This window comes from Ranitomeya variabilis, chromosome 4, assembly GCF_051348905.1.
Source record: "Ranitomeya variabilis isolate aRanVar5 chromosome 4, aRanVar5.hap1, whole genome shotgun sequence".
In the NCBI taxonomy this organism is placed as follows: Eukaryota; Metazoa; Chordata; class Amphibia; order Anura; family Dendrobatidae; genus Ranitomeya; species Ranitomeya variabilis.
In genome coordinates, this window is record NC_135235.1 from 8,206,450 (window position 1) to 8,221,716 (window position 15,267).

At 48.2% G+C, this 15,267-nt stretch overlaps 1 protein-coding gene across 1 annotated transcript in view; it reads right to left on the reverse strand.

The window, feature by feature from the left end:
- Nucleotides 1-15,267, reverse strand: part of LOC143769415 (alpha-2-macroglobulin-like protein 1) — a 305,150-nt gene that overhangs the window by 77,445 nt on the left and 212,438 nt on the right. Inside the window, exon 28 of the mRNA XM_077257911.1 lies at nt 6,256-6,412. Within this exon, the coding sequence (XP_077114026.1) occupies nt 6,256-6,412 (157 nt within the window). The remainder of the gene's footprint in view (nt 1-6,255; nt 6,413-15,267) is intronic.

Below are 15,267 nucleotides of genomic sequence, written 5' to 3' on the forward strand. Positions count from 1 at the left end.
TAGATTTATGATTGTGTACCTGGATGATATTTTGGTCTTTTCTGATGATTGGGAGTCTCATGTGAAGCAGGTCAGGATGGTATTTCAGGTCCTGCGTGCCAATGCCTTGTTTGTGAAGGGCTCTAAATGTCTCTTCGGAGTCCAGAAGGTTTCCTTTTTGGGCTTTATTTTTTCTCCTTCTACTATCGAGATGGATCCAGTCAAGGTTCAGGCTATTCATGACTGGACTCAACCTACATCTGTGAAGAGTCTTCAGAAGTTCTTGGGTTTTGCTAATTTTTACCGTCGCTTCATCACTAATTTTTCTAGTGTGGTGAAGCCTTTGACGGATTTGACCAGGAAGGGTTCTGATGTGACAAATTGGTCTCCTGCGGCCGTGGAGGCCTTTCAGGAGTTGAAACATCGGTTTTCTTCGGCTCCTGTCTTGCGCCAGACCGATGTCTCTCTTCCATTTCAGGTCGAGGTTGATGCTTCAGAGATTGGAGCAGGGGCTGTTTTGTCGCAGAGAAGCTCTGATGGCTCTGTGATGAGACCATGTGCTTTCTTTTCAAGAAAGTTTTCGCCTGCCGAGTGGAATTATGATGTTGGTAATCGAGAGTTGTTGGCAATGAAGTGGGCATTTGAGGAGTGGCGACATTGGCTTGAGGGAGCCAAGTATCGTGTGGTGGTCTTGACGGATCACAAGAATTTGACTTATCTCGAGTCTGCCAAACGGTTGAATCCGAGACAGGCTCAATGGTCGCTGTTTTTCTCTCGTTTCAATTTCGTGGTTTCATATCTTCCGGGTTCGAAAAATGTGAAGGCTGATGCCCTTTCTAGGAGTTTTGTACCTGACTCCCCGGAAGTTTCTGAACCGACTGGTGTTCTCAAAGAGGGGGTGATTTTGTCTGCCATCTCTCCTGATCTGCGACGGATGTTGCAGGAGTTTCAGGCCAATAGACCTGACCGTTGTCCACCGGAGAGACTGTTTGTCCCAGACAGATGGACCAGCAGAGTTATTTCCGAGGTTCATTCTTCGGTGTTGGCGGGTCATCCTGGGATTTTTGGTACCAGGGATTTGGTGGCGAGATCCTTTTGGTGGCCTTCCTTGTCGCGGGATGTGCGTTCCTTTGTGCAGTCCTGTGGGATTTGTGCTCGGGCCAAGCCTTCGTGTTCTCGTGCCAGTGGATTGCTTTTGCCTTTGCCTGTCCCGAAGAGGCCTTGGACGCATATTTCCATGGATTTTATTTCGGATCTTCCTGTCTCTCAGAAGATGTCTGTCATCTGGGTGGTTTGTGATCGTTTTTCCAAAATGGTCCATTTGGTACCCTTGCCTAAGTTGCCTTCCTCCTCCGATTTGGTGCCATTGTTTTATCAGAATGTGGTTCGTTTACATGGTATTCCAGAAAACATTGTGTCCGACAGAGGATCCCAGTTTGTGTCCAGATTTTGGCGATCCTTTTGTGCTAAGATGGGCATTGAATTGTCTTTTTCGTCAGCCTTCCATCCTCAGACGAATGGTCAAACCGAACGAACTAATCAGACCTTGGAAACTTATTTGAGATGTTTTGTTTCTGCTGACCAGGATGATTGGGTGACCTTTTTGCCATTGGCTGAGTTCGCCCTCAATAATCGGGCTAGTTCTGCTACTTTGGTTTCACCTTTCTTTTGCAATTCTGGTTTTCATCCTCGTTTCTCCTCGGGTCAGGTTGAGTCTTCTGACTGTCCTGGGGTGGATTCTGTGGTGGATAGGTTGCAGCAGATTTGGAACCATGTGGTGGACAATTTGACTTTGTCCCAAGAGAAGGCTCAGCGCTTTGCTAACTGCCGTCGCTGTGTGGGTCCCCGACTTCGTGTGGGGGATTTGGTATGGTTGTCTTCTCGTTATGTCCCGATGAAGGTTTCCTCTCCTAAGTTCAAGCCTCGTTTCATCGGTCCTTATAAGATTTTGGAAATCCTCAACCCTGTGTCTTTTCGTTTGGACCTCCCAACATCGTTTGCCATTCATAATGTGTTCCATAGGTCATTGTTGCGGAGATATATGGTGCCTGTGGTCCCTTCTGTTGATCCTCCTGCTCCGGTCTTGGTCGAGGGGGAGTTGGAATATGTGGTGGAGAAGATCTTGGATTCTCGTATTTCGAGACGGAGGCTTCAGTATTTAGTGAAATGGAAGGGTTATGGTCAGGAGGATAATTCCTGGGTTGTCGCCTCCGATGTCCATGCGGCCGATTTGGTTCGTGCCTTTCATTTGGCTCATCCTGATCGGCCTGGGAGCTCTGTTGAGGGTTCGGTGAACCCTCCTCAAGGGGGGGTACTGTTGTGAATTCCGTTCTCGGGCTCCCTCCTGTGGTCATGAGTGGTACTGTGTGAGTTTGTTCTTGGGCTCCCTCTGGTGGCCTTTAGCGATATGGCTGGTCTTGGCTGGGCTCAGCTGTTTCATCTCCTGCTAGGCTGGGCCTATTTAACTCACCTGGACCTTTACTCCTCGCCTGCTGTCGGTGTATTCAGTCCTGATCCTGTAGTCACCTGAATATTCCTTGTGACCAGTCTCCTGCTGGAGAAGCTAAGTTTGCTTGTTCAGTTTCTCATTATTTCCTTGAAAACGTTTCTCATTATATAATGAGTTCAGCCCAGCTTGCTTTTATGTGATTTTTTGCTTGCTGGTTAGTTCTGGGGTGCAGAGTGCGCCCCTCACATCGTGAGTCAGTGTGGGGTGTATTCTCTGGGTGGTTTACTTTTGATAGTTTTTGTACTGACCGCACAGACACCTATCTATTTTCTGCCTATCTAGTATTAGCGGGCCTCATTTGCTAAATCTGTTTCATCTCTACGTTTGTGTTTTCCCCTTGACTCACCGTTATTATTTGTGGGGGGCTATCTAAAACTTTGGGGTACATTTCTCTGAGGCAAGTGAGGGCTTTGCTTTCTCTCTAGGGGTAGTCAGTTTCTCAGGCTGTGACGAGACGTCTAGGTTTTCAGGTAACGTTCCACAGCTGCCTTTAGTGTGTTTGGATAGGATCAGGATTGCGGTCAGTATAGCTTCCACATCCCCAGAACTTGTCCTATATACTCAGGGTATATTTGTCAGGTCAGTTTGAGATCCTACCACCAGGATCATAACAGTGACTGCTCTACACACAAGATCGCCGTGGGATACTCGGATTACCTGGACTACGGCGGACAGGTGAGCATATGTTGGTATCATGAACCGGGGTTGTTTGGTTGCCCCTGGTTCTTTCTTCAGGGATTTATTTATATCCCACTTCCCAGTTCCAGTTTGGAACTGGCAGCTCTCTGGCGCCCCCCTTACCCTCAGGTTAGTCAGGGAATGGCACCTAAGATAACTAGTCGCCAGAAAGGCTGCCCGGTCATGTACTGGCTATTGGGCACGCTGCAGTGAGGGCGATATAAGTATTCCCAGCTGCAGCCGAGCAATACACTTATAAACCCAGTTCTGTCAATGCCAGCGTTACCCACCAGCGCAGGACACTTCGCTGCCACCAGCTTCTATTATTTAAGATTAATAAAGGGGCAGGAGCAACCCAGTAAGTAGCGTAATTTACTAACTATTCAACTATAACTATGGGCAATACACTTGTAGACCCCTTTTCCATCACTGCCAGCTTTACCCAACAAGCTCAGTACGCTCCACTGCCATCAGCTCCTATTACTATGACTAATAGCGGGTCAGGAGCCAACCCAATCAGTAGCAACGGCTTAGGTTGGGGGATTTAGGGTACGTTTAGAGCAAGGAAAACGACACTAGTAAGTATTATAGTTTTACTCCAAAACAATTAGACAGTGTTTGCAAAAATTATAAAAACGATATTAAAAGATGAGACAATTATAGTATGTACAGATAATTACAAATAAAAAGGGATTAAAGTTGAAAAAACACAGTTATCTCATATCATGGCTGCCATGCGGTGTGGGGGAAGGGAGTGACATCCCAATGCATCAGGCTGGTTGCAGAGCCTCCTGTAGCAGGCTTCCTGGGCAAAAGACCCACTCATAACTCAGTAGGTTAAAGATATACCCTCTGGTCATGATGTCACTGAGTGGGCTGAGTTATGAAATGCACTCCTCTTTTCTCAGAGGGACTCAAACTTTCTGAAAACTCATAACAGTCGTTGCTCTGGAATGGAACCTCGCATAACGATGACGGAACTACCATTCTTCCGAGCATGAGCTGGGTGTTAATTTGAGCCCAAACATGAAGTATCTGTATGACCCGATTAAGTAGTAATCTATTTCTCGGATTCTGCTGGTACGGGAAATTAGAAAATGCACTGGTTTATAGCTCTATCATTGCACATTTCAAATATGTAACTTTCAGACCTATATCACTACTTGGGGTCGAGTTATTTCATCTTGAATAACTCTATCCTACAACAAAGGGACACATGTTTCCAGAACTGCTTTCAGACCGTTTCACAGATGCCAGGAGGGAAGGGGGATGAGTGGTTTAGAATTACACAGACAGGGTGAGAGGCCACGCAGCTGTGTGTCTGCAGTTGTGTTTAGAACAGCAACCTTAATGGATGTAGCAGAGCTCAGTGTGCGAAATAATAAAAACCAAATACATCACATTTTCTGACAGTTGGTTTATTATTTTACATTATTTCTAGGAGCTGAGGACATCGGGGATTTGGTGTTAGGTGAGTATAATGTTTTTTTATTTTTATTTGAATATGAATGTAATTTCACTTTTTTTCTTAACTGTGAGCACAGGCGCCAGCAAATGAGCCTACCTCTCCCATCAGCGGCACCTGCTGTCACTGTTACCAGGGACAGCAGATGTAGCCTGATGGGAGCCGTAGTCTCATCAGTCCACGCCTGCGGGTTACAGTCACAGCCGCGGGGTCAGGCTGGCATCTGCCACATGAGCCCTGAGCGCTCTGACCAACAGTACGGCGGTAGCATTACCGTGGGTGACAGTCAATGCTACGGGATCATGCTTACATCGGACAGCATGATCCTGCCTCGCTGTGACCGACAGTACTGGTGGTAGCGTTACCACGGGTGACAGTCACAGCCGCGTGGTCAGGCTGACATCTGTCACATGAGCCCTGAGCGCTCTGACCAACAGTACCGGCGGTAGGGTTACCGTGGGTGACAGTCACAGCTACGGGATCATGCTTACATCGGACAGCATGATCCCGCCTCGCTGTGACCGACAGTACTGGTGGTAGCGTTACCACGGGTGACAGTCACAGCCGCGTGGTCAGGCTGACATCTGCCAGCATGATCCCACAGCGCTCTGACCAACGGTCTTACTGGCGGTATCATTACCGCTGATAAGAACCACCGCACCGTTGTTTCCCATGCTGTCACACAGATGACAGTGTGGGAAACACCATAGAAAGCAGGTAAAACGTAAAGCAAAAACTCAGCAAATCCGCAAACCTTTTTGCTGCGGATTTGATGGATTCAATTGAAGTCAATGGGTGCAGAAATGCTGCAGAAAGAATTGACCTGCTTCAGAAAAAAACGCGCTGCTAAATACTGACGGAAATTTACTTATCATGTACTCAACACTTCAGAATTGTCATTGAATAAGCTTGCATAAGGATTCCATAGCATTTTGGGCCCATTTCCAGGCGCAAAAAAGCTGTGAAAACGCATCAAAAACACACTGTGTGCACATAGTCTTACTGGGTGGATGATTACGGGGCGAATGCACAGTGATGAGGATGATGCACAGTGATGGGGAGGACACACGGTGATTGGTGATGGGAAGGACACACAGTAACAGGGAGTATGCACCGTGATGGGGAGAACACACTCTGACGGGGTGGATGGTGACCAGACAGACACACAGTGATGGGGCGGACACACTCTGACGGGGAGGACACATGGTGACAGGATGGACAGTGATGGGGCGGATGTACAGTGACGAGGAGGACGCATGGTGACGGAGTGGATGCATGGTGACGGGGAGGACGCACGGTGATGGGGAGGATGCACTCTGATGGGGGGGACAGTGAAGGGGTGCACACGCTGATGGGGCAGACAGTGATGGGGCAGATGGTGATGAGGGGACACACATTGACAGGAAGGACAGTGACGAGGGTGGACACACTGATGGGGCGGACAGTGACGCGGGGACACACACCGAAAGGGCAGAAAGTGACAGGAAGGACAGTGATGAGGGGGGGACACTAACGGGGCGGACAGTGACTGGGCGGACAGTGACGAGGGGGGACGCACTGACAGGGCGGACAAACTCTGATGGGGAGGATGCATAGTGACGGACAGGACTATGGAGCTGCTCACCTGCATGCCATTCTGTAACACCCGACCTTTGGCCTGGAAGCAGCCATCGGGCTTCTGCTGCGCCTTCATCCAGTCCATGCTTTGTGTCAAAGTGGTCTCGTCAATGTAGGTGAAATCTTTGCTCTGGCTGAAGGTCTTCACAACAAAACCGGTGAGCCTGGAGAGGGGACATGTGAGTAACAGGCAGACCCTGGCCCACAACCCTCCAGAACCCAAAACCCTCCAGGTTCATCGTAAAGTAGAGAACCCGAAGGGACGGAGCCAGAAAGTCATCTCCAGATTGACAATCTCCATGTCAAATAGCGAGAAGACCCCATTTCCACTGGTTCATAGAAGTGGAGGGGGCTTCTTCAGTCATGAACGAGTGATGGATGCAATGAAATGATTGTGGAGGGCACAGAAGAGAGAGGTGATGATGGCTGCTACAGATCCTCTATGATCTGGGGTCCAATCATCATTACTATCCATCCCCATCATCTCCTTACTGGTAGAAATCTGACTACTGGCACCATCACCGTTCCTGACAACGCCCTGGCCACAGTCCTATGTAAACCTCCGCGTGTTCCCAATAGTTGCTCCCCACGATGTAGTCACACACAGACTTACTGGCTGGCAAGAAAAGCCGCCATTGCTCTGAATATTTTGCGGAGTTATTAGGAGACTTTGTACAATATCTGGATGAGATCTGATCACTGAGAAATACACAGACAATGCAGGGACGTGACAGGACACCGTAATGCTCCATTCACCCTGTGGGGGCACTGCAGGGAAATGAACTGCTTGCTGCCCAGCTCCGCCTCAGATCCCAGCCCTCCATCACAGTCCCAGTGTGATCAGCTTCAAGGGATTCTCCAAAGCACAAAACCCCTTTAATAATTAAGACATTTTAAAAAATTTAAGAAAACATTTTTTGCTTAAACATAAATAAAGATTGTATCCAGGTGCCGTCAGCTTACCGTCTGGGTGTCGTCAGTGTATAGTGCGAGTGCCGTCAGCTTACCGTCCGGGTGCCGTCAGCTTACCGTCCAGGTGTCGTCAGTGTACGGTCCGGGTGCCATCAGCGTACGGTCCGGATGTCATCAGCGTACGGTCCGGATGCCGTCAGCTTACCATCCGGGTGTCGTCAGTGTATGGTCCGGGAGCACCAAGCGTACGGTCCGGGTTCCGTCAGCGTACGGTCCGGGTGCTTTCAGCTTACCGTCCAGGTGTTGTCAGTGTACGGTCCGGGTGCAGTCAGCGTACGGTCCGGGTGCCATCAGCGTATGGTCCAGATGTTGTCAGCATATGGTCCGGGTGCCGTCAGCTTACCGTCCAGGTGTCGTCAGTGTATGGTCCGGGTGCAGTCAGCGTACGGTCCGGGTGCCATCAGCGTACGGTCCGGATGCCGTCAGCTTACCGTCCGGGTGTCGTCAGGGTACCGTCCGAGTGCCGTCAGCGTACGGTCCAGGTGCCGTCAGATTACGGTCCGGGTGCCGTCAGCGTACCGTCCAGGTGCCGTCAGCGTACCGTCCGGGTGCCGTCAGTTTACCGTCCGGGTGTCGTCAGGGTACAGTCTGGGTGCAGTCAGCGTACGGTCCGGGTGCCGTCAGCGTACGGTCCGGATGTCGTCAGCTTACCGTCCGGGTGCCGTCAGCTTACCGTCCGGGTGTCGTCAGGGTACGGTCCGAGTGCCGTCATCATACGGTCTGGGTGCCATCAGAGTACGGTCCGGGTGCCGTCAGCGTACGGTCCGGGTGCCGTCAGCGTACGGTCCGGGTGCCGTCAGCGTACGGGTCCGGGGGTCGTCGGCGTACGGGTCCGGGGGTCGTCGGCGTACGGGTCCGGGGGTCGTCGGCGTACGGGTCCGGGGGTCGTCGGCGTACGGGTCCGGGGGTCGTCGGCGTAAGGGTCCGGGGGTCGTCAGCGTACGGGTCCGAGGGTCATCAGTAGGGTTGAGCGAAACGGGTCGATCATTTTCAAAAGTCGCCGACTTTTGGCTAAGTCGGCGTCTCATGAAACCCGATCCGACCCCTGTGCTTGTCGGCCATGCGGTACGCGACTTTCGCGCCAAAGTCGCGTTTCAATGACGCGAAAAGCGCCATTTCTCAGCCAATGAAGGTGAACGCAGAGTGTGGGCAGCGTGATGACATAGATCCTGGTCCCCACCATCTTAGAGAAGGGCATTGCAGTGATTGGCTTGCTGTCTGCGGCGTCACAGGGGCTATAAAGGGGCGTTCCCGCCGACCGCCATCTTACTGCTGCTGATCTGAGCTTAGGGACAGGTTGCTGCCGCTTCATCAGAAGCAGGGAGAGCGTTAGGCAGGGTCCACTAACCACCAAACCGCTTGTGCTGCAGCGATTTCCACTGTCCAACACCACCTTCGGTGTGCAGGAACAGTGGAAGCTATTTTTTTTTTTTTTTCCCCTCAGCGCTGTAGCTCATTGGGCTGCCCTAGAAGGCTCCGTGATAGCTGTATTGCTGTGTGTACGCCACTGTGGAAACCAACTGCTTTTTTCAAAGCACATATCCTCTTGTTCCTTCCTTTCTGCACAGCTATCTTTTTTGTTTGTCCACACTTTTTATTTAATTTGTGCATCAGTCCACTCCTATTGCTGCCTGCCATACCTGGCTTACATTACTGCAGGGAGATAGTAATTGTAGGACAGTTTTTTTTTTTTTTTTGTTTTTTTTTTGGGGGAGATTAAGATTGGCATTTCTGCTACAGTGCCATCCCTGTGTGTGCCATCTCTCACTGAGTGGGCCATAGAAAGCCTATTTATTTTTTCCGTGATTTGTGTTCTAAAATCTACCTCAACACAGAAACACTACATCAATCAGTGGGAGAAAAATATTGGCCTCAGTCAGGGCTTGTGTGCCACTGCTGTGTGTGCGCTATCTCTCATTCAGTGGGCTATAGCAAGCCTATATTTTTTTTTTTTTTTTTTTTTTTAATATTATTTGGTTTCAAAAGTCTCCCTGAAAAAAAAAAAAAACCTAAAAAAACAGTGGGAGAGTAATATTGCCCTTTCAGCTTGTGTGCCAGTCTTGACTCCTGGGTGTGCCACCTCTCTCCCTCTCATTCAGTGGGCCATAGAAAGCCTATTTATTTTTTTTTTTAAATATTATTGGGTTTCTAAAGTCTCCCTGAAAAAAACAAAAAATACATAAAAAAACAGTGGGAGAGTAATATTGCCCTTTCAGCTTGTGTGCCAGTCTTGACTCCTGGGTGTGCCACCTCTCTCCCTCTCATTCAGTGGGCCATAGAAAGCCTTTTTTTTTTTTGGTTTTTTTAATATTATTTGGTTTCTAAAGTCTCCCTGAAAAAAACAAAAAAAAACATAAAAAACAGTGGGAGAGTAATATTGCCCTTTCAGCTTGTGCGCCAGTCTTGACTCCTGGTTGTGCCACCTCTCTCTCTCTAATTGTGGGCCATAGAAAGCCTTTTTTTTTTTTTAAAATATTATTGGGTTTCTAAAGTCTCCCTGAAAAAACAAAAAATACATAAAAAAACAGTGGGAGAGTAATATTGCCCTTTCAGCTTGTGTGCCAGTCTTGACTCCTGGGTGTGCCACCTCTCTCCCTTTCATTCAGTGGGCCATAGAAAGCCTATTTATTTTTTTTTTTAAATATTATTGGGTTTCTAAAGTCTCCCTGAAAAAAACAAAAAATACATAAAAAAACAGTGGGAGAGTAATATTGCCCTTTCAGCTTGTGTGCCAGTCTTGACTCCTGGGTGTGCCACCTCTCTCCCTTTCATTCAGTGGGCCATAGAAAGCCTATTTATTTTTTCCGTGATTTGTGTTCTAAATTCTACCTCAACACAAAAACACTACATCAATCAGTGGGAGAAAAATATTGGCCTCAGTCAGGGCTTGTGTGCCACTGCTGTGTGTGCTATCTCTCATTCAGTGGGCCATAGAAAGCCTATTTTTTTTTTTTTTAATATTATTTGGTTTCTAATTCTCCCTGAAAAAAAAAAAAAAACCTAAAAAAACAGTGGGAGAGTAATATTGCCCTTTCAGCTTGTGTGCCAGTCTTGACTCCTGGGTGTGCCACCTCTCTCTCTCTAATTGTGGGCCATAGAAAGCCTTTTTTTTTTTTTTTTTTAATATTATTTGGTTTCTAAAGTCTCCCTGAAAAAAACAAAAAAAACATAAAAAACAGTGGGAGAGTAATATTGCCCTTTCAGCTTGTGTGCCAGTCTTGACTCCTGGGTGTGCCACCTCTCTCTCTCTAATTGTGGGCCATAGAAAGCCTTTTTTTTTTTTTTTTTTAATATTATTTGGTTTCTAAAGTCTCCCTGAAAAAAACAAAAAAAACATAAAAAACAGTGGGAGAGTAATATTGCCCTTTCAGCTTGTGTGCCAGTCTTGACTCCTGGGTGTGCCACCTCTCTCTCTCTAATTGTGGGCCATAGAAAGCCTTTTTTTTTTTTTTTTTTAATATTATTTGGTTTCTAAAGTCTCCCTGAAAAAAACAAAAAAAACATAAAAAACAGTGGGAGAGTAATATTGCCCTTTCAGCTTGTGTGCCAGTCTTGACTCCTGGGTGTGCCACCTCTCTCTCTCTAATTGTGGGCCATAGAAAGCCTTTTTTTTTTTTTTTTTTAATATTATTTGGTTTCTAAAGTCTCCCTGAAAAAAACAAAAAAAACATAAAAAACAGTGGGAGAGTAATATTGCCCTTTCAGCTTGTGTGCCAGTCTTGACTCCTGGGTGTGCCACCTCTCTCTCTCTAATTGTGGGCCATAGAAAGCCTTTTTTTTTTTTTTTTTTAATATTATTTGGTTTCTAAAGTCTCCCTGAAAAAAACAAAAAAAACATAAAAAACAGTGGGAGAGTAATATTGCCCTTTCAGCTTGTGCGCCAGTCTTGACTCCTGGTTGTGCCACCTCTCTCTCTCTAATTGTGGGCCATAGAAAGCCTTTTTTTTTTTTTTTTTTAATATTATTTGGTTTCTAAAGTCTCCCTGAGAAAAAAAAATAAATAAATTAGGTGGGAGATTAATATTGACATTAGTGCTTGAGTGACAGTCCTGCGTGTGTGTCATCTCTGTGATTTTGTGCCACAGAAAACAGAGTGTGTAACATTGTGCCTGATTTTCCTTGTGGTCTCACCAACCTGTTAAGGGATATTGAAATCATACTGAAGTTATAGCTCACCGTGTAAGTTGTTTGATAGCAACAAATAAAGTTACTTTGGTTAAGATTTTAAAACAATGAGGAAGTCTGGTGCAAGAGGTCGTCGTGGGCGTTCATTGTCAGCTGGTAATGATGGTAGTGGTAGTGGAGCATCAGGTGGTCGTGGGGATAAAAATATTCCACCTAAGTCTGGAGCTGTGGAGCCAGTTTCGTCGTCAGGCTACACAAGGCCTCGAACGCTCTCTTTTCTGGGAGTAGGAAAACCGCTTTTAAAGGCGGAGCAGCAACAGCAAGTTTTGGATTACATTGCAGACTCAGCCTCTAGCTCTTTTGCCTCCTCTTCCGAAACTGGTAAATGTAAAAGCAGCGCGTCGCTTGTGGATGTTCACGGTCAGGGACAAGTCGCTTCCTTGTCCTCCTCAGCAAAAACTACAACAAGAGAGAAGGATGCAGCAGGCGACACAACGGGTCACTCCATGGAGCTCTTTACACATACCGTCCCTGGCTTAGAAAGTGAAACATTTAACAGGCCATGCCCATTACAAGTATATTCTGACATGGAGTGCACTGATGCACAGCCACAGCCAGAGTACTATGCTGCTCCTTTGACTCAGACCACCACATTGCCCTCTCAGGGTACAGATCCACAATCAGACCCTGATGAGACTATGTTGCCCCGCCACGAACGCTATACCACCGACCGACACAGTGACACAGACGAAGTTGCACACGAGCTCGAAGAGGAGGTAATAGATGACCCAGTTATTGACCCCGATTGGCAGCCATTGGGGGAACAGGGTGCAGGCGGCAGTAGTTCAGAAGCGGAGGTGGAGGAGGGGCCGCAGCAGGCATCAACATCGCAACAGGTTCCATCTGCCGGGCCCGTATCTGGACCAAAACGCGTGTCAAAGCCAAAACCTGTTGGAGCACAGCGTTGCCATCCGGTTAAAGCTCAGTCTGCAATCCCTGAAAAGGGATCAGAGTCTAGGAAGAGTGCAGTCTGGCATTTTTTTAAACAACATCCAACTGATCAGCGCAAAGTCATCTGTCAAAAATGTTCAACTAGCTTAAGCAGAGGTCAGAATCTGAAAAGTCTAAATACTAGTTGCATGCATAGACACTTAACCACCATGCATTCTCAAGCCTGGACTAACTACCAAACGTCCCTCAAGGTTGTAGCACCCTCGGCCAATGAAGCTAGTCAGCAACGCAACATCCCTTCCGTCACTGTAAGGCCACCATTTTCCGCACCACCGGCAGTATCTGTGCAGGTTTCTTTGCCAGCCAAAAGCAGTCAGGGTCAGGGAATCACCAGTTTTGTAGGAGGAAATATTGCATGTAGGGCACCGGCGGAAACAATACCGTCTCCAACCGTCTCTCAGTCTGCCATGTCCACCGGCACACCCGAAAGTTCCACGATCTACAGCTCTCCAGTCCAGCTCACCCTACATGAGACTCTGGTTAGAAAAAGGAAGTACTTATCCTCGCATCCGCGTACACAGGGTTTTAACGCCCACATAGCTAGACTAATCTCGTTAGAGATGATGCCCTACCGGTTAGTTGAAAGCGAAGCTTTCAAAGCCCTGATGGAGTACGCTGAACCACGATACGAGCTACCCAGTCGACACTTTTTTTCCAGAAAAGCCATCCCAGCCCTGCACCAGCATGTTAAACAGCGCATCGTCCATGCACTCAGGCAATCTGTGAGTACAAAGGTGCACCTGACTACAGATGCATGGACCAGTAGGCATGGCCAGGGACGTTATGTGTCCATCACGGCACACTGGGTGAATGTGGTGGATGCAGGGTCCACAGGCGACATCAATTTAGGGACAGTTGTGCCTAGCCCACGGTCTAGGAAACAGTTGGCTGTAGGCGTTCGCACCCCCTCCTCCTCCTCCTCGTCCTCCTGCAGAAGCTACAGCTCTTCCACAGAACGCAGTCGGCCAACCACTCCATCGGCAGATGACACTGTTGCACACCAGTTGTCCCATTATGGGCCAGCTACTGCCAAGCGTCAGCAGGCTGTATTGGCTATGAAGTGTTTGGGCGACAACAGACACACCGCGGAAGTTCTGTCCGAGTTCTTGCAACAAGAAACGCAGTCGTGGCTGGGCACAGTAGATCTTGAGGCAGGCAAGGTAGTGAGTGATAACGGAAGGAATTTCATGGCTGCCATCTCCCTTTCCCAACTGAAACACATTCCTTGCCTGGCTCACACCTTAAACCTGGTGGTGCAGTGCTTATTGAAAACTTATCCTGGGTTCTCCGACCTGCTCCTCAAAGTGCGTGCACTTTGCTCACATATCCGACGTTCGCCTGTACACGCCAGCCGTATGCAGACCTATCAGCGGTCTTTGAACCTTCCCCAGCATCGCCTAATCATAGACGTTGCAACAAGGTGGAACTCAACACTGCACATGCTTCAGAGACTGTGCGAACAGAGGCGTGCTGTTATTTATTTGTGGGAGGATACACGGGCAGGCAGTAGGATGGCAGACATGGAGTTGTCAGGTGTGCAGTGGTCGAAGATACAAGACATGTGTCAAGTCCTTCAGTGTTTTGAGGAATGCACACGGCTGGTTAGTGCAGACAACGCCGTAATAAGCATGAGCATCCCCCTAATGCGTCTGCTGATGCAAAGTTTGACGCACATAAAGGAGCAGGCGTCTGCACCAGAGGAAGAGGGAAGCCTTGATGACAGTCAGCCATTGTCTGGTCAGGGCAGTGTACAGGACGAGGTAGCGGGCGAAGAGGAGGTGGAGGACGAGGAGGATGATGGGGATGAGTATATTTTTAATGCGGAAACTTTCACGGGGGCACAGGAAATTGGTTGCGTGTCACGGCCGGGTTCTGGTTTTTTGAGGGACACAAGTGACGTAGATTTGCCTGCAACTGCCCCTCAACCAATCACAACCGGAGATTTGACAAGTGGAACTTTGGCCCACATGGCGGATTATGCCTTACGTATCCTACAAAGGGACACACGCATTACGAAAATGATGAACGATGACGATTACTGGTTGGCCTGCCTCCTTGATCCACGCTATAAAGGCAAATTGCAAAATGTTATGCCACATGAGAACTTGGAACTAATATTAGCAACCAAACAATCAACTCTTGTTGACCGTTTGCTTCAGGCATTCCCAGCACACAGCGCACGTGATCGTTCTCACACGAGCTCCAGGGGGCAGCAGACTAGGAGTGTTAGGGGTGCACACATCAGAAGTGGCGTTGGACAGAGGGGTTTTCTGACCAGGTTGTGGAGTGATTTTGCTATGACCGCAGACAGGACAGGTACTGCTGCATCAATTGAAAGTGACAGGAGACAACATTTGTCCAGTATGGTTACTAACTATTTTTCATCCCTTATCGATGTTCTCCCTCAACCGTCATTCCCATTTGATTACTGGGCCTCCAAATTAGACACCTGGCCAGAATTGGCAGAATATGCATTGCAGGAGCTTGCTTGCCCGGCAGCAAGTGTCCTATCAGAAAGAGTATTCAGTGCTGCAGGGTCAATATTAACCGAAAAAAGGACTCGTCTGGCTACCCAAAATGTTGACGATCTAACATTCATTAAAATGAACCACAACTGGATTTCAAAATCTTTTGCCCCACCTTGCCCGGCCGACACCTAGCTTTCCTATGAAAAGCTCTTGCCTGTGAATTACTTTTCTAATGTCTAATTTGCTGCTGCAGATTGTACAGCATACGACATGTTTACACCTCCCTAAATGGCCAAACTCCCCACACGGGGCCGTGGTATCGCGACTTGGCGCAAGCACCCGTGAGACTGCTGTTTGTCTGAAGAGGTGGGTGTGCTCGCTTTTGGTTGACGGCATTGCTACTGGGTCCCTCATAGTACAATGTAGTGTCTCTGGCGGTGGTG